Consider the following 20,305-nt stretch of genomic DNA (forward strand, 5'->3'; position numbering starts at 1 on the left):
TGATGGAGGTTAGGGTTTCACGAGGTTCAACTTCATGTCCATCATCCACATCCTCAACATATGGATCATTAATGTGTGGTGAAAGATCTTCTTCTTCATATTGCATTTGTTGAGGTTCATCATCAATGATTGCACTTTCTTGTTCTTTCTCTTGGTGATGATCTTGCTCTTGAAGATGATCATGGTGAGGGACTTGATCTTCTTCTTGTACTTGAACCATGGACATCGGTTGAGCAATAGGAGCTTGTGGTGGTATGGGTGTTGAAGTGGTTTGATGATGTGTGAAACTTCCATCTTCTTCTTCATCATCATGAGGTTCTTGTTCCATTGGAAGAAGAGCACCAACACCCATGGTCAAAATATCTTGAGAAGAATCTTCTTCACCTACATCACTTAGATCAACTTGCTCCCCATGGGAGCCATTAAATTCATTAAAAACCACGTCACAAGTTTCGACAACACATCCATTGGTTTTTTTGTAGACTCTATAGGCGTGAGAGTTTGATCCATAGCCAACAAATATGCCCTCAATTGTTTTGGATTGAAATTTTCCTAACCATTCTCTTTTATTGAGGATGAAACATTTGCACCCATATACACGAAAGTACTTGACATTTGGCTTGTTCCCGGTTAGGAGCTCATATGGAGTCCTCTCTAATATCGTGCGGAGTAAGAGCCGGTTTGATGCATGGCATGCGGTGTTGACAGCCTCGGCCCAAAAACTATGTGGCGACTTGTATTCGTCCAACATGGACCTTGCCATCTCCACAAGTGTATGGTGCGGAATATTGATGCTCAATGCCTTCATCACTAAGAAATTCTTCCAAGGTATAGTTCTTGAACTCAGAGCCATTATCACTTCTTATTGCCAAGATTTCTTTGTCAAACTTGCGTTGATCTTGCTTGGCAAAATCAATGAAGGTGATCTTCGTCTCGTCCTTGGACTTGAGGAAAAACACCCATGTATATCTTGAGTAATCATCAACAATGACAATTCCATACTTTTTCCCACCAAGACTATCCCATGAAGGAGGCCCAAAAAGATCCACATGAAGAAGCTCCAAAGGCCTTGAAGTAGATACAATATTCTTGGGTGGGTGCTTTGATTGATGTTGCTTCCTGGCTATACATGCACTACACACACTATCTTTCTGAAAATAGACATTGGTTGGTCCAAGGATGTGATTACCCTTTAAGAGATCTTGAAGATTTCTCATGCCGACATGGGCTAGCCGGCGATGCCATAGCCACCCCTTGTCGGCCTTAGCCATTAGACAAGTTGCATGGAATGTTCTCTCTTTCGAGAAATCAATCGTGTAAAGGTTGCCATCCAACTCTCCAACAAAGGCCACTTCGAGAGTATCTCTCTTAAAGACTTTCACATTAGATATGCCAAATAGTGTATCATAACCAACAGAAGCCAATTGACGAACATAAAGCAAATGGTATTTAAGGGATTGGACAAGCATGACATTTGCAAGAGACATGTCATTTGTGATAGCCACCTTGCCTAACCCGAGTACCTGTCCTTTTGATCCTCCACCAAACATAATGCTCATAAATGGTTGAATAGCTTCCATGAAATCGTAGAGCAATTTGCTATCTCCGGTCATATGATTTGTACATCCACTATCGATCACCCATTTGACTCCACCAGAGCAGAATTATGACTTGGTCAGAGGCACCCATTTTTCAATGGGACCTCTCAAGTTAGTCACAAGGGTCTTAGGGAGCCAAATAGCATAAAACCGAAATGCATTTCGAGGACCAACAAATTTTTCATAAACTTCTCCATCCTTAGTTTTATGAAGTACATAGGATGGAGGCATGAACTCTTTTGGCTTGTTGGGAGTGGGCATGCCCCTTGTGGCCTTCCCACTCACAACCTTACCTTTTTCCTTCTACCCTTCTCGCACAATCTTTAAGAGGGGTGGTGCACTTTTGAGAATAAGTCTTCTTCTTGCTTGTGCTTGGGTCAAACTCGAGCCCTTCCTTGGCAAACACCTCATTGTGTTGGATCAATACCTCATTAAGGTTCTTTTTTCCTTGAACACATGTCATGAGTCCTTTCTCGAGTTGGGCCTTGAGAAAGCGATTCTCCTCAATAATAGATGCGAGGTCACCACTAGAGTTAGTAGTACAAGCATCAACATTGATAATAGGAGAAGAGTAAGCCTTGGCTAGAGTTTCAAGATAAGTAAGCTTGAGCGTCTCAAAACTCTCTGGAAGAAGAGTGAGCTCTTCTTCCTTAGTCTTGAGGGACACAGATAGAAGCTCACAATCCTTAGAGAGAGAAGCATGAAACTTCACAAGCTTACTTTTATCATTCATCAACTCCTCGCAAGAGTCCTTCACCTTTTTCAAGGAGGCAAGTTCTTTAGCATGAACATCAATGTTTGCACCAATTTTTAAGCATAGTTCATCATTTCGTGCTTCCTCGTATTGGACTTTTATTATTTTTCCTTTTCCTCGGTGACGAGGGTTTCGAGTTCCTTAATGGTGATGGTGTGCTTACCCACCATCTCCATACGCATACGAAACATAGTGAGCTTCTTTCCTTTGAGGGAGCACATGAACTTATTTAGTTTAGCAAGCATAGGATCATCTATATCATCATCATCATAATTATCTTCCGCATCAAGATACTCATCACAAGGAGTAGAAGGAGTGAAAAGAGGAGGGTTTTACCGTGGGGTTACCTTGACCTTGTCTCGAGAGTTTTGGTCCCCTCCATCTTCTACCACGACCTTTACCATTAGGCACTTGTGAGCGTTGCCCTTGTAGTCTTTTATATAGTTGTAGGTGACAACATCACCACTCGTGTTGACTAGCCTCAAAGTGTTTTGAGAATCTTGAGCAACTCCGCCAACACCACTAACATCATCTGAATCGGATTCATCATGAGCAACCATTGCTTTCCCATCTCTCTTCTTGAGCTTGGAGTTCATACGTCTCCAACGTATCTATAATTTTTTATTGTTCCATGCTATATTATATTCTGTTTTGGATGTTTAATGGGCTTTATTATACACTTTTATATTATTTTTGGGACTAACCTATTAACCGGAGGCCCAGCCCAGATTGCTGTTTTTTGCCTATTTGAGTGTTTCGCAGAAAAGGAATATCAAACGGAGTCCAAACGGAATGAAACCTTTGGGAACGTGATTTTTGGAACAGACGTGATCCAGAGGACTTGGAGTCTACGTAAAGCAATCAACAAGGAGAGCACGAGGCAGGGGGCGCGCATACCCCCCCCCCCCAGGCGCGCCCTCCACCCTCGTGGGGCCCACGTTGCTCCACCGACGTACTTCTTCCTCCTATATATACCTACGTACCCCCAAACCATCAGAGGCATCCACGAAAACCTAATTCCACCGCCGCAACCTTCTGTACCCGTGAGATCCCATCTTGGGGCCGTTTCCGGCGCTCCGCCGGAGGGGGCATTGATCACGGAGGGCTTCTACATCAACACCATAGCCTCTCCGATGATGTGTGAGTAGTTTACCTCAGACCTTCGGGTCCATAGTTATTAGCTAGATGGCTTTCTCTCTCTTTGGATCTCAATACCATGTTCTCCTCGATCTTCTTGGAGATCTATTCGATGTAATCTTCTTTTGCGGTGTGTTTGTCAAGATCCGATGAATTGTGGGTTTATGATCAAGTTTATCTACGAACAATATTTGAATCTCCTCTGAATTCTTTCATGTATGATTGGTTATCTTTGCAAGTCTCTTCGAATTATCAGTTTGGTTTGGCCTACTAGATTGATCTTTCTTGCAATGGGAGAAGTGCTTAGCTTTGGGTTCAATCTTGCGGTGCTCGATCCCAGTGACAGAAAGGGAAACGACACGTATTGTGTTGTTGCCATCGAGGATAAAAAGATGGGGTTTATATCATATTGCATGAGTTTATCCCTCTACATCATGTCATCTTACTTAAAGCATTACTCTGTTCTTATGAACTTAATACTCTAGATGCATGCTGGATAGCGGTCGATGTGTGGAGTAATAGTAGTAGATGCAGAATCGTTTCGGTCTACTTGTCGCGGACGTGATGCCTATATACATGATCATACCTAGATATTCTCATAACTATGCTCAATTCTATCAATTGCTCGACAGTAATTTGTTCACCCACCGTAATACTTATGCTCTTGAGAGAAGCCACTAGTGAAACCTATGGCCCCCGGGTCTATTTTCCATCATATTCATCTTCCAACACTTAGCTATTTCTATTGATGTTTATTTTACTTTGCATCTTTATCATAAAAATACCAAAAATATTATCTTATCATATCTATCAGATCTCACTCTCGTAAGTGACCGTGAAGGGATTGACAACCCCTTTATTGCGTTGGTTGCGAGGTTCTTATTTGTTTGTGTAGGTGCGCGGGACTTGAGCGTGATCTACTGGATTGATACCTTGGTTTTCAAAACTGAGGGAAATACTTACGCTAGTTTACTGCATCACCCTTTCCTCTTCAAGGGAAAACCAACGCAGTGCTCAAGAGGTAGCAAGAAGGATTTCTGGCGCCGTTGCCGGGGAGATTTGCGCCAGGTCAAGTCAAGTCAAGACATACCAAGTACCCATCACAAACTCTTATCCCTCGCATTACATTATTTGCCATTTGCCTCTCGTTTTCCTCTCCCCCACTTCACCTTTGCCGTTTTATTCGCCCCTCTTTTTCGTTCGCCTTTTTCTCGTTAGATCTTTTGTTTGCTTGTGTTGCCATGTGCCTTCTATATGCTTGCATCTTCGCTTGCTAAAAATCTATTGTTATGGATCCTCATCCTCTTGCTAATCTTTTTAAAAGATCCAATTATGATGAACCTATTGCTAGTGAGTTTTGTGCACTAGATTATCTTTATAAGGTTTTGCTTGAAATTTGTGAATCTGAAAATTGTGATGTAGTACTTTGTGAAGTGATTCACGATAGATCTTTGGATAAAAACATGATTGCAATGATGTTATTATAAATTCTATTAATGTCAATTGTGCTAATAATATGCAAAACCCTAAGCTTGGGGATGCTAGTTTTGCTAGGTCTACTACCTGTTGCAATGATCATGATTGGGGTGATTCTTCTTATGATCTTGAAAATTTATTTAAGCCTCATGATGAATATGAGATTGATAATAATGTTTGCAATAATATTGAAAGTGGGTTTGGAAGAGTGTCAACTTTAGATCCCCACATATTTGGAGAATGTTCAATCTTATGGTATTTTTGATAAAAGTGGGTTTGGAGAGGTCATGACTTTAGTTAATGTTAATCCCACTATTTTGGAAGAGTGTCAACTTTGCATGCATGTGGTTCATAAAGAGAATATTTTATGTGATAGCTATATTGTTGAATTTGATTATGATCCTACATGTAATTATTATGAGAGGGGAAAATATGGTTGTAGAAATTTTCATGTTACTAAATTACCTCTCGTTATGTTGAGATTGCTATTGTTTCTTTCCGCTTCCTTGCATATGCTAGTTTTTGCTTGCCTTGATAATTTGTTTTCCTATAAGATGCCTATGCATAGGAAGTATGTTAGACTTAGATGTGATTTTCACATGTTTTATGATGCTCTCTTTGTGCTTCAATTCTTGTCTATCTTTTATGTGAGCATCATCGAAATCTAGATGCCTAGCTAAAAAGGCTTTACAGAAAAGCGCTTGTTGGGAGACAACCCAATATATTCTCTTTCTATTTTCGAATACATATTTGATATAGCCTCTTCTTAGATTGGTTTTTATGTTCTAATTAGTGTTTCTGCCAAGTTAAACCTATAGGATCTTCTTGGATGATAGTTATTTGATCTTTATTGAAAATTCCAGAAACTTTCTGTTCACGAAAACAATTGTTAAATATCACCAGAACGTGATAAAATACTGATTCCAATTGCAGCTGATCAATAAACAAATTGTCTAGGTCTTCCTATTTTGGTAGAATTGTTTGAGTTACATAAGTTTGCGTTAGTTACAGATTACTACAGACTGTTCTGTTTTTGACAAATTCTGTTTTTCGTGTGTTGTTTGCTTATTTTGATGAATCTATGGCTAGTAAAAGAGTTTATAAACCATAGAGAAGTTGGAATACAGTAGATTTAACACCAATATAAATAAATAATGAGTTCATTATAGTACCTTGAAGTGGTGTTTTGTTTTCTTTCGCTAACGGAGCTCACGAGATTTTCTGCTAAGTTTTGTGTTGTGAAGTTTTCAAGTTTTGGGTAAAAGATTTGATGGATTATGGAACAAGGAGTGGCAAGAGCCTAAGCTTGGGGATGCCCATGGCACCCCAAGATAATGTAAGGACACAAAAAATCCAAAGCTTGGGGATGCCCCGGAAGGCATCCCCTCTTTCGTCTACTTCCATCGGTAACTTTACTTGGAGCTATATTTTTATTCACCACATGATATGTGTTTTGCTTGGAGCGTCTTGTATGATTTGAGTCTTTGCTTTTTAGTTTACCACAATCATCCTTGTTGTACACACCTTTTGAGAGAGACACATGATTCGGAATTTATTAGAATACTCTATGTGCTTCACTTATATTTTTTGAGCTATATAGTTTTTGCTCTAGTGCTTCACTTATATCTTTTAGAGCACGGTGGTGGATTTGTTTTATAGAAACTATTGATCTCTCATGCTTCATTTATATTATTTTGAGAGTCTTAAAACAGCATGGCAATTTGCTTTAATTATAATATCATGAGAAATTTGATGCTTGATAATTGTTTTGAGATATAAAGGTGGTAATATCATAGTTGTGCTAGTTGAGTAATTGTGAAATTGAGAAATACTTGTGTTGGAGTTTGTGATTCCCGTAGCATGCACGTATGGTGAACCGTTATGTAACGAAGTCGGAGCATGAGGTATTTATTGATTGTCATCCTTTGTGTGGTGGTCGGGATCGCGCGATGGTTAACTCCTACCAACCCTTCCCCTAGGAGCATGTGTAGTAGTACTTTGCTTCGAGGGCTAATAAATTTTTGCAATAAGTATATGAGTTCTTTATGACTAATGTGAGTCCATGGATTATACGCACACTTACCTTTCCGCAATTTTCTAGCCTCTTCGGTGTCTCACCTTGAGAGTTGGTGCAAACTTCGCCGGTGCATCCAAACCCCGTGATATGATACACTCTATCACACATAAACCTCCTTATACCTTCCTCAAAACGGCCACCATACCTACCTATTATGGCATTTCCATAGCCATTCCGAGATATATTGCCATGCAACTTTCCACCGTTTCGTTTATCATGACACGCTCCATCATTGTCATATTGCTTTGCATGATCATGTAGTTGACATCGTATTTGTGGCAAAGCCACCATTCATAATTCTTTCATACATGTTGCTCTTGATTCATTGCATATCCCGGTACACCGCCGGAGGCATTCACATCACTGTTTAAGAAATTGGTCGATTAATCGCTACTCGGGGTGTGGCCGCTAAGATAAGGCCATATCGTCGACATTAATCTGTTGGGCCAATTTATCGGCCTGACAACCGATTTATCGCGAATATTCTGATTAATCGGTATGGGCCCCTCTGTACAGAAACCTCAAAATGGGCCTCCCTTCCCCCGCAAACCACAAAACATTGCCACTCGATAGGGTTTCCTGTCCACACCGCCGCCATGTTCCCCATCCACACTGTCGCCTCCACCTTCCCGATCCACACTGCTGCCGCCACCCTGCTTGGCTCCGGCGGCCGGAGCTAGCACCGCTGTTGCTGCCCGTCCTCTGGATCTCCTCCTCCACTCCTCCTCTTCCCTAACACCCCAGTTACCTACGCCCTCTCCATCTTCCCGCAGCTAGCAGGCAGCAGGAGGAGAGCGTCGCCAGGATCCCGACGCCCGGCAGCCGGGGCATCTCGTCCGACGCCCTATAGTCGGGGTATCTCGCGGCAGCCACCACGCACTCCCTTCCTACAGGAGCACGCCCGACGGCCGGAGCATCCCGCGGCCGCCACCATGTCCGCCCTTCCTCCAGGAGAGCAGAGTACCGCGACCCCTTCCTCGACTCCCGTCCCTCCAGGAGCATCTCGCCGCCACCACCACTTCCTGCAACAGCACACTGCACACGACACCATCTCTGCCACTCCCTCCTCCGGCAGCAAGGAGGACAACTCTGCTCCTTCCAGTGTAATGCAAATTGCAAGACTGGACTCTCTCATGCAGCACAGCAGCAGGGCATTTTTTCTTTCTTTTTACTGTTTTTTAGTTTTGTTTGTGCAAGATAAATTTAGATGCTGGTGTGTAGATGGCTAGATGCTAATGTAGATCAGTAGAATAGATGCTGCTACTCCTGCCCTTTGATTTAAGTCTAAATGTCTAATACATGTTGTTGCTGCCCTTTGATTTAAGTTGCTATAGATGAATAGATGCTGCAATTCTTTGATAATTTGGTATTGTAGATTTGTAGAGCTTGTTGTGTAGTGCTGCTAATAAAGTAATAAATGTTGCTGCCCTTGTGATGTTTGTAGATGTCTGTTTCTGGTACTTCAGAGGTTGCAAGTTCCAAACGTAAGAGAAACTCAGATGACATGGCTTGGGAATTTGCTGTGCTGATTGATCCAGATGATCTACAAAGAGTCAAGTGCATTCTTTGTGGAAAAGAGATGTCAGGAGGGGTGACTAGGATGAAGCTATACTACCGCAAGGTTTTCTATGTTTTATGTTGGAATGCAAGGTTTTCGAGCCTTTGGTAAAGTTACTTCGGTTGGCTGATAGTGATGGGCAGTCCATGGCCTCTATGTATGGACAAATAATAGAAACAAAGAAGGCAATAATGCTTGCGGTTGAAAGTTCGGAGAAGGATTACAAGGTGATCACAACAGCCATGGAGAGCAAGCTGAATGGGAGGCTAGATACCATATTGCACATGGCAGCATATGCCTTGAATCCTTATTATAGATATACTACCGCAAGCATCTTTACTGATGTAGAAGTCATGTCCGGGTTGATGGAGGCTATTGAACAATTTTATCATGGTGATGATGACAAGCAGGATAAAGCGCTTAACACAAACTTGCCCAAGTTTAAGAAGAAGGAAGGCATGTTTGGGAAGGTGGCTGCCACAAGAGCCATTACCAAACAAAATTACAATGCCGGTAAGCTTGTTCTGAATGATAATTTTGCCATATTGCATCTCTGGAAGTTTTGGGCTGGTGCATTATAGTTTCAATTTTCTATGAATGTAGGGGAGTGGTGGGCAACATATGGACTACAAACTCCTACCTTGATGCATGTGGCTTTGAGGATACTCAACTTGACCACAAGTTCATCCGGATGTGAAAGAAATTGGAGCATTTTTGAACAAGTAATTCTCAACTTGCAAATACTCAAATCTGATCCTTCTTTGTTTTTGACAAGATGTGAATCTCTAAGCTTCACTTTGTAATTTGTAGGTAGATGCAAAGAGGAGAAATAAACTAGATGTGTGTCGTAGGGACGATCTAGTTTATATTCAATTCAATGGAAGAATGCTAGACAAGCGAAAGAAGTACTCATCATCTTGTGATGTCCTCCTTGGTAAAGATGCTTCCACAACCCAAGATTGGATATGTGAAGATGCTTACATTGATGATGAGATGGGGGAAACCGAAGATGACAATGCAATGGAGCCTCGTAGAAGTCAAAGGGTGAGAGAACTACATGAAGTGGAAGAGTTCGTTTCCGATGATGAAGATGACATTGTGCCTATCAATGACGATGAGATAGAGTTCGAGTCTGATGATGATGTGGTTGGGAATGGGATAGAAGAAACCAGTGACAATGGTGAGGAAGACCGTATGCAACCTTGAATCCTATGCCAATGAAAATGTCTTATGCTTGCTAGCAGCCTAGTACTTTATTTTGGACTTTTGGTTGTGAGTTGTGAGAATCAGAGAGCAAAGGAAGGACTATGTGTTGATTGGCGTTTGGCTGTGTGCTACTGCTAGCAAAAGCAAAGTAGCAACAAAGTACTCCCTCCGTCCCATAATGTAAGACGTTTTTGACACTACACTAGTAGCAAAAAACTTCTTACATTATGGGATGGAGGGAGTATGTTATTTATGTTTTCTGACGACCTTGTTAAACTTGTTTGAACTTTGAACTATTCTGGACCTTCTTCTGTATTTGCTTGCAAAGCAGCAAGACTATTATATGCACTGTTGTACTGTACTGCTTTCAACTATTAAGTGTATCTGCCATGTAATATTTATTATATATGCACTCTTTGAGACATGCAAAAAGAGTACATGTGCTGCTGTAGTGTTGTCCTACTTACTATCATATGCACTACTGTAGTATGAATTGCTGCCCTATTTGAATTTTGGAACATGCAAAAAAGGGCATGTGCTATTATATATATTGATGTAGTGTTTTGTAGTATTGTCATATTTAAAGGCATGCTGTTTTACTGAAGATTGTATCTATTTTTATCTTATCGGTGCTTGAAACCTATGACTTGTAAAAAGAACTGACCGATTAATAGTCCACCAATAAAATCGATTAATCGTCCGATGTCCCGATTAATCTCTTATCTCCAGCCGACCGAGACTGTAGCGACCAGACCTCAAACAGTCTGTGCTGCTGTGCACCAGTGTCATCCCTGGATCAGTAATGCTGACACGCATAGTACTTGGAGGATTTATAACAGAGTAGCAATCACACACTTATTACATCGAGTATCTCAAGAGAGAAATAAGTATGACAAATATGGCTTAAGGCCATCTAAAAACGATAACAGCGGAAGACTTGGAAGATAAGTGAGTCCATCAACTCCAACGGCATCACTGAGTATAAGACCACGACCTAATGCACCTTACTCGTCGTCTGAAAAGTCTGCAACATGAAACGTTGCAGCCCGAAAACAGGTCAGCACATGGAATATGCTGGCAATGTAACACATAGAGAGTAATGAACAGAATAATGCTATACTACATGCATATGTGGCTGGTAGAAGGCTCTATGGTTAAAGTTTTGCGAAAAGCCAATTTTTCCCTACTGCAAAGGAATAAATTTTATTTAACTATCATGGTGGTTGTTAACATTGAGAATGGTTGACAGTATTCTCAATCCCAATTAAGTATCATCATCAAACCCAACAAAATTAATTAAAGTAACATGATGAGATTCACATGATAATCCAAGTACTAGATACTCAAGATGTCCATAACCGGGGACACGGCTAACCATGATTAGTTTATACACTCTGCAGAGGTTTGTACACTTTTCCCCACAAGACTCGATCGCCTTCGCTTGATTCTCGCACTACATGATGTTTGAGAAACGGATGACCGAGACACAGTCTTTCAGAAACAATAACTCTTTACTCCGGGTGGACAGTTACACCTACTTTCCCCTACATCTGCTAGCCCACCTCTTCAAGAGATCATGTAACCTACTCAACTATGCTAGAGCCCATAATAGCTTGTGGCTGCACACGGAAGTTTCTAGCATGAATAATCTCATGATCCCTTTGAACCTGGGTGGCGGTCCAAAAGAAAAACAGGTAATCCTGGAATACCCAGGTACCTCAATCCACCCAGATGTGAGTTTTAGTTGCCACCTTAAGGTTAACCATTAATTAACAATCTCACATCTGTCATGGTAACACTCAAACCCAATCCACGTCTACTAGCATAGCATAGCAATATGAGCAAACGTAGAAGTAACTCCCAAAGGTTTGATAATAAACAGGTAATAGGTACTACCTCAACTACTTCCCAATACCCACAATTTAATTAGATCCTAATCATGCAATGTTTGAAGATTGTTCTAATGCAATAAAACTGGGTAGTAAAAGAAGTATGATCAAAGTGTTACTTGCCTTGCTGATGATCCGTGAAACCTAGAGATTCGAAGTAGCAAGCGGCGCACTCCGGGTACTCTATCGCAAACAAACAAGCAAACAATAAGCACTCATCTAATGCACAAGTAAAACTCAAATAAAGATCTAACCAGAAAGTTCAACTTAAGAACTCCGGTTTGCAAAAAGAATCGAATCAAACAAAGCAACGAAAGTCAAACGGCGAAAGAAACAAGCTTCGTTTACTAATCTGGATCTAAGTCAAATTTTACAGTAGCAAAAACTTGTTTGAATAGGTTAAACGGAAGGAGAATTTCGAGACGAAACTCTAGGCGCTTGAATCGCCTGATTCCGATAGACGAGCTAAAAGATATACCAGAACGAAAATCTGATCAGAAATCGCGATCTGGAATAATCGCGGAAAATCCGACGAAAAAGAAAACTGACGAACAGTTAAAGGAACGGACGTTCGTTAACTGCGACTAACCGGCGAACACGTTCGTTAAAACGAACGGGTCGGTGAACGTTCACTAACTAACTAAATCGAAGAAAAAAAATAAACCGATCTATTAAAAAAATAAATCTAGGGTTTCGGAAAAAAAAACCGAACGGTTTTAAAAAAACGGCACGGCGGCGGCGGCTCGGCTATACCTCCGGCGAGGTATTCTGGCGGGGACGGGGCTCCGGCGGGGTCTTCGGGTGCGGCGGGGTGCGGGGAGGCGACGGGAGGCGGCGGGGTCGTCCAGGGGGCGACGGGCAGCGGCGTTCGGGCTCCGGGCGGCGAGCTCCTTTGGCGACGGGGTCGGGTGGCTCCGGCGCGGCTCCTGGCAGCTTCGGGTCGGGGCGGGGTGAGGTGAGGGCGGCGGCGGGGTGGGGAGTACATATGAGGGGGGTGCTGCCTTGGGGGAGGGGCAAGGGGCGGCGGCGACGAGCGGGACTCGGGCGGCGGCGGTCTCCAGGTCGGGGACGGCTCGGGCGGTGGGCTGGGCCACGCGGCTGGGCTTCGGCCCAGTCGGCGCTCGTGCATTTTTTTTAAATAATTTTGCCGAACCAAAAAAATCGTAGAAAAATAAATAAAAATCCAAAATGCCAAAACAAATTTTCACCATCTAATTAAAATAATTAGAACGAGATGAACATTTTCTTGGCCCAAAAATGCAGTTTTGAAAACGTGCAATTTTTCTAATGCAATTAAAATTGCAAATAAAATCCAAATAAAATCAAATATTTGATTTTAATATTTTTCCTCCAATATTTCAATTATTTTGGAGAAGTCACATTTTCTTCTCTCATATATTTTAATATGAAATATTTTTCGGAGGGAAAAATAAATTAAACCAAAAATCCTCGTTTCATTATTTGATAAAAATCAAATATGAAAACCGGGAAAATCCCCAACTCTCTCCGAGGGTCCTTGAGTTGCTTAGGATTTTCGAGGATTTGCCAAAATGCAATAAAATATGCTATGCAATGATGATCTAATGTATAACATTCCAAATAGAAAATTTGGGATGTTACAAACCTACCCCCTTAAGATGAATCTCTCCCTCGAGATTCGGGTTGGCTAGGAAATAGGTGAGAGTGGTTCTTCCGTAGATCTTCCTCTCTTTCCCAGGTGGCTTCGTCCTCGGTATGGTGACTCCACTGAACTTTGCAAAACTTGATAACCTTGTTGCGGGTGACTCGGCTGGCATACTCAAGAATCTTAACTGGTTTCTCCTCATAGGTCAAATCACTTTCCAACTGAATCGCTTCCAATGGCACCGTATCTCTCAGTGGTATCTCAGCCATATCTGCGTGGCACTTCTTCAACTGGGAAACGTGAAATACATCATGAACTCCTGACAATCCTTCAGGCAATTCCAGTTTGTAAGCAACTTCTCCCATACGCTCCAAAATTTTGTATGGTCCTACAAAACGTGGCACTAACTTTCCTTTAACTCCAAAGCGCTTAACTCCTCGAAGTGGTGATACTCGTATGTAAACTCTGTCTCCGACTTCGTGAACTGTCTCCTTGCGTTTAGAATCCGCATAACTCTTCTGCCTGGACTGGGCTACCTTGAGCCTATCGCGAATCAATTTCACCTTCTGTTCTGATTCCTTAATCAAGTCTGGTCCAAACAACTGGCGGTCTCCAACTTCGTTCCACAACAAGGGTGTTCTACACCTCCTTCCATACAAAGCTTCGAAAGGGGCCATCTTCAAACTGGATTGATAACTGTTGTTGTAAGAAAACTCTGCATACGGCAAATTGTCGTCCCAACTAGATCCGTAATCTAGCGCACAAGCTCTCAGCATATCTTCCAAAATCTGATTGACTCTCTCGGTCTGTCCGTCTGTCTGTGGGTGAAAGGCTGTACTGAACTCTAGCCTGGTACCCAAAGTTTCATGTAACTGATTCCAAAACTTTGAAGTAAACTGGGTTCCTCTATCTGATACAATGGTCCTCGGAACTCCATGCAGACATACTATCCTGGTGATGTATATCTTTGCCAACTTAGCACTAGTGTAAGTGGTCTTCACTAGGATGAAATGATCTACTTTCGTCAAACGATCGACTACAACCCATATTGAGTCATAGCCTGAACGAGTCTTGGGCAATCCCGTGATAAAATCCATGCCTAGTTTATCCCATTTCCATTCGGGTATCGGCAATGGCTGTAGCAATCCTGCTGGCTTCTGATGCTCTGCCTTCACTCTCTAACACACATCACAAACTGCTACATACTCTGCAATATCCTTCTTCATTCCGGTCCACCAGAAAGTATCCTTCGAATCCAAATACATCTTGGTATTTCCTGGGTGAATCGAATACGGTGAATCATGGGCCTCTTGCAAGATCAACTTCCTGATCTCCGGATCATTGGGCACATAAACGCGGTCCTCAAACCATAAGGTATCGTGCTCATCCTCACAAAATCCCTTGGCTTTTCCTTTGCTCATCCTTTCCTTTATCTCGTCAATCTCCTTGTCTGTCTTCTGAGCTTCCCTGATCTTTTCCATCAAGGTAGACTGAATCTCCAACGTTGCTAAATAGCCTCTTGGAACTATCTCCAAACATAGCTCGCGAAGATCCTCGGCTAATAATTTCGGTAACTCTCCGGTCATGAGTGTGTTGACATGGCTCTTGCGGCTCAACGCATCTGCTACTACGTTAGCCTTCCCGGGGTGATAATGCAATCTCATATCATAATCCTTAATGAGTTCCAACCATCTCCTTTGCCTGAGATTCAACTCCTTTTGCGTGAAAATGTACTTCAAACTCTTGTGATCCGTGTACACCTCACAGTGGTTTCCGATGACAAAATGTCTCCATGTCTTCAACGCATGTACTACGGCTGCTAACTCCAAATCATGGGTGGCATAATTCTTCTCATGGGGTTTAAGTTGTCGTGAAGCATATGAAACAACTCTTCCCTCCTGCATTAGCACTGCTCCAAGTCCTCGACGTGAAGCGTCGCAATATACTTCATAATCCTTGCGTTGATCTGGCAGAATCAACACTGGTGATGTAACCAAACATTTCTTCAACTCTTGGAAACTAGCTTCACATTCCTCAGTCCAATTGAACTTGGTGTCCTTCTTTAACAGCTCTGTCATGGGCTTAGCAATCCTCGAGAAATTCTCAATGAACCTCCGGTAGTATCCTGCAAGTCCAAGAAAACTCCGGGTTTCTCCAACTAACGTGGGTGATTCCCAGCTTGTTACTGTGTTGACTTTGGTGGGGTCTACTGCTATTCCTTCTCTGGATATAACATGTCCGAGGAATCCAACTTCCTTCAGCCAAAACTCACATTTGTTGAACTTGGCGTATAGCTGATGTTCTCTGAGCTTCTCAAGTACCAAACGCAAATGCTCCTTATGCTCCTCTTCGTTCTTTGAGTAGACCAAAATGTCATCAATGAACACTACGACAAACTTATCCAAAAACTCCATAAAAACTTTGTTCATCAGGTTCAGGAAATAGGCAGGTGCGTTAGTCAGACCAAATGACATAACGGTATACTCATATAGCCCATACCTGGTGGTAAAAGCCGTCTTAGGTATATCCTGCTCTCGAATCTTCAACTGATGGTATCCTGATCGTAGATCGATCTTGGAAAATACCTTAGCTCCTTGTAATCGGTCAAACAAATCATTGATCATCGGCGGTGGGTACTTATTTTTGATGGTCACTTCATTCAATCCTCGATAATCAACAACCATCCTCAATGATCCATCTTTCTTCTCCACTAGAAGTACGGGTGATCCCCAAGGTGAAGAACTTGGGCGAATATAGCCTTTATCCAGTAACTCCTTAATCTGCTTCTTAATTTCCTCCAAATCCTTAGCGGGCATCCTGTACGGTCTCTTAGATATCGGTCCTATGCCTGGCAAAAGTTCAATCAAAAACTCTATGTCTCTATCTGGTGGCATGCCTGGCAACTCTTCTGGGAATACATCCGGGTAATCCTTCACCACTGGTACTTCTTCCTGTACAACTCCTGATAAGGAATTCACCTGAGTCCTCTTCGGCATATGCCGGGATACATACTTAATCCTTCTTCCTTCTGGGGTGGTAAGCAAAATCGTCTTTCTGGCGCAATCGATGTTTCCCCCATACATCGATAGCCAATCCATACCCAATATTACGTCCAAACCATGCGACTCCAAAACTATTAGGTCTGAGGGGAAAACATGCCTACCTATGGCCAATGGCATCTGAAAACATCCTTGGCTTGCCATATACTCTGCTCCTGGCGAGGTTACTAACATAGGTGTTCTGAGAACTTTGGTGGGCAACTTAAACTTTATCCACAAATCCATTCATACATATCAAGGGGATTCAACCTCAAGAAACGGGCTAAGTGATCAACAGGTGGTGGTGGTGGGTTGTTGTTGTTGTTGTTGTTGTTGCCTTGGTTCTGTACTAACACTTGCATCAGGGCATTCTGCTGCTGAATCAACTGAGTGATCTCCGGTGGGAAAACAAATCCGGTGTCGCGTCTCGGAGGCATCTGATAGGTTTAGAAAAGATGAGAATTTAGAATAGAATGAGGTCTAGAGAGAAAACACTACCCATATGCTCATGAGACAAACACAATCAATATCACTCAATCAAACAAGGCATACAATCGATCTAACTATCGTTACAAAGTGCTCGGACTATACTATATACATGGGGAATACTACTACTGATATGGTGGTCTACTAGAAATTTTGATCGGTCGAAGACTCCATGATATCTGCTCCAGCTTCATCAACAAAATCTTCTTCACTGGGGTCCGAGTCAGTGTCGTCGATGATGATGTAGTTATCCGGGCAAGTAGAATCGTCATCTTCTCCTCCTGGTGCTGGGTCTCCCGTGAATACTCCGATCTTCTTTATCAGGTCGTCATTCTTCTCCAACAACGTGGCGATCTCCTCCTCATATCCATCGCGCGTAGACTTGAGTTCTTCCTCCAACTCCGTGATCTTGGTCAATGCCTTCTTCAGATCTATCATGTCTGCGCACATCTGGTTCTCCTGGCGACGAATGTGTTGGTTTTGCTCCTGGATGAAAGCTGCAATTGATCCATCCTTCTTGGTGCTGATCATCTCCCATTGCTCACCTCGGCGTCCACAAATCTGATAAATAGTATCCTTAAGCTCCCTGTGGTAGACTTCTCCAATGCGTCCCATAGAGATGTGGGCTGCCATGCTCTTCCCTAAACTCCAGGTTGGTGCTTCAAAGGAAAACTCTATAGGCTCAGTGACTGGCGTAAATGTCCTTCCTGGAACTTGAACTTGAATCTTCCAGCGCTCCTCTTCGGGTAGTGTGGCGTTGTAAGTCCCGGTAAAGCTTGGTATTCCTATGTTCAGGTACTTAGTGACTTCCTTCAAGTGTCGTCCAAAAGGTGTATCTTCATCCGGTTGCATGAACTTGTTCCTTGCATCCGCCATTCCTAAAAGAGTAGAAAGTGGAGAGGAGTCAGAAATGAGAAGAGAGTAGGGTTCTAGGGTTTAAGCTTAGTGGTCATGTCCTACAGTCAGCGTGTGCTCTGATACCACCTTTGTAGCGACCAGACCTCAAACAGTCTGTGCTGCTGTGCACCAGTGTCATCCCTGGATCAGTAATGCTGACACGCACAGTACTTGGAGGATTTATAACAGAGTAGCAATCACACACTTATTACATCGAGTATCTCAAGAGAGAAATAAGTATGACAAATATGGCTTAAGGCCATCTAAAAACGATAACAGCGGAAGATTTGGAAGATAAGTGAGTCCATCAACTCCAACGGCATCACTGAGTATAAGACCACGACCTAAGGCACCTTACTCGTCGTCTGAAAAGTCTGCAACATGAAACGTTGCAGCCCGAAAACGGGTCAGCACATGGAATATGCTGGCAATGTAACACATAGAGAGTAATGAACATATTAATGCTATACTACATGCATATGTGGCTGGTAGAAGGCTCTATGGTTACAGTTTTGTGAAAAGCCAATTTTTCCCTACTGCAAAGGAATAAATTTTATTTAACTATCATGGTGGTTGTTAAACATTGAGAATGGTTGACAGCATTCTCAATCCCAATTAAGTGTCATCATCAAACCCAACAAAATTAATTAAAATAACATGATGAGATTCACATGATAATCCAAGTACTAGATACTCAAGATGTCCATAACCGGGGACACGGCTAACCATGATTAGTTTATACACTCTGCAGAGGTTTGTACACTTTTCCCCACAAGACTCGATCGCCTCCGCTTGATTCTCGCACTACATGATGTTTGAGAAACAGATGACCGAGACATAGTCTTTCAGAAACAATAACTCTTTACTCCGGGTGGACAGTTACACCTACTTTCCCCTACATCTGCTAGCCCACCTCTTCAAGAGATCATGTAACCTACTCAACTATGCTAGAGTCCATAATAGCTTGTGGCTGCACACGGAACTTTCTAGCATGAATAATCTCATGATCCCTTTGAACCTGGGTGGCGGTCCAAAAGAAAAACAGGTAATCCTGGAATACCCAGGTACCTCAATCCACCCAGATGTGAGTTTTAGTTGCCACCTTAAGGTTAACCATTAATTAACAATCTCACATCTGTCATGGTAACACTCAAACCCAATCCACGTCTACTAGCATAGCATAGCAATATGAGCAAACGTAGAAGTAACTCCCAAAGGTTTGATAATAAACAGGTAATAGGTACTACCTCAACTACTTCCCAATACCCACAATTTAATTAGATCCTAATCATGCAATGTTTGAGGATTGTTCTAATGCAATAAAACTGGGTAGTAAAAGAAGTATGATCAAAGTGTTACTTGCCTTGCTGATGATCCGTGAAACCTAGAGATTCGAAGTAGCAAGCGGCGCACTCCGGGTACTCTATCGCAAACAAACAAGTAAACAATAAGCACTCATCTAATGCACAGGTAAAACTCAAATAAATATCTAACCAGAAAGTTCAACTTAAGAACTCTGGTTTGCAAAAAGAATCGAATCAAACGAAGCAACGAAAGTCAAACGGCGAAAGAAACAAGCTTCGTTTACTAATCTGGATCTAATTCAAATTTTACAGTAGCAAAAACTTGTTTGAATAGGTTAAACGGAAGGAGAATTTCGAGACGAAACTCTATGCGCTTGAATCGCCTGATTCCGATAAACGAGCTAAAAGATATACCAGAACGAAAATCTGATCAGAAATCGCGATCTGGAATAATCGCGGAAAATCCGACGAAAAAGAAAACTGACGAACAGTTAAAGGAACGGACGTTCGTTAACTGCGACTAACCGGCGAACACGTTCGTTAAAACGAACGGGTCGGTGAACGTTCACTAACTAACTAAACCGAACAAAAAAAATAAACCGATCTATTAAAAAATCTAGGGTTTCGGAAAAAAAATAAACCGAACGGTTTTAAAAAAACGGCATGGCGGCGGCGGCTCGGCTATACCTCCGGCGAGGTATTCCGGCGGGGACGGGGCTCCGGCGGGGTCTTCGGGTGCGGCGGGGTGCGGGGAGGCGACGGGAGGCGGCGGGGTCGTCGAGGGGGCGACGGGCGGCGGCGTTCGGGCTCCGGGCGGCGAGCTCCTTCGGCGGCGGGGTCGGGCGGCTTCGGGTCAGGGCGGGGTGAGGTGAGGGCGGCGGCGGGGTGGGGAGTATATATGAGGGGGGTGCTGCGTTGGGGGAGGGGCAAGGGGCGGCGACGACGAGCGGGACTCGGGCGGCGGCGGTCTCCAGGTCGGGGACGGCTCGGGCGGTGGGCTGGGCCGCGCGGCTGGGCTTCGGCCCAGTCGGCGCTCGTGCGTTTTTTTAAATAATTTCGCTGAACCAAAAAAACGTAGAAAAATAAATAAAATCCAAAAATGCCAAAACAAATTTTCACCTTCTAATTAAAATAATTAGAACGAGTTGAACATTTTCTTGGCCGAAAAATGCAGTTTTGAAAACGTGCAATTTTTCTAATGCAAATAAAATTGCAAATAAAATCCAAATAAAATCAAATATTTTATTTTAATATTTTTCCT

The 20,305-nt window shown here is 42.7% G+C and overlaps 1 protein-coding gene across 2 annotated transcripts; it reads left to right on the forward strand.

The window, feature by feature from the left end:
* The first annotated feature begins 7,623 nt into the window (after window positions 1-7,623).
* Window positions 7,624-10,257, forward strand: LOC109745677 (uncharacterized). 2 transcript variants are annotated; one of them, XM_040404335.3, is made up of 4 exons: window positions 7,624-8,145; window positions 8,487-9,113; window positions 9,204-9,322; window positions 9,411-10,257. In XM_040404335.3, exons 2-4 carry the CDS (start codon window positions 8,678-8,680, stop codon window positions 9,804-9,806), a joined length of 951 nt encoding a protein of 316 aa, XP_040260269.1. In that variant the 5' UTR covers window positions 7,624-8,145; window positions 8,487-8,677; the 3' UTR covers window positions 9,807-10,257. The 2 variants fall into 2 exon arrangements, with proteins under 2 accessions (XP_040260269.1, XP_020160384.1); XM_020304795.4 differs by having other exon boundaries at window positions 7,624-9,113.
* Window positions 10,258-20,305: the final 10,048 nt, after the last annotated feature.

Source organism: Aegilops tauschii, chromosome 1 (genome assembly GCF_002575655.3).
Source record: "Aegilops tauschii subsp. strangulata cultivar AL8/78 chromosome 1, Aet v6.0, whole genome shotgun sequence".
Classification (NCBI taxonomy): domain Eukaryota; kingdom Viridiplantae; phylum Streptophyta; class Magnoliopsida; order Poales; family Poaceae; genus Aegilops; species Aegilops tauschii.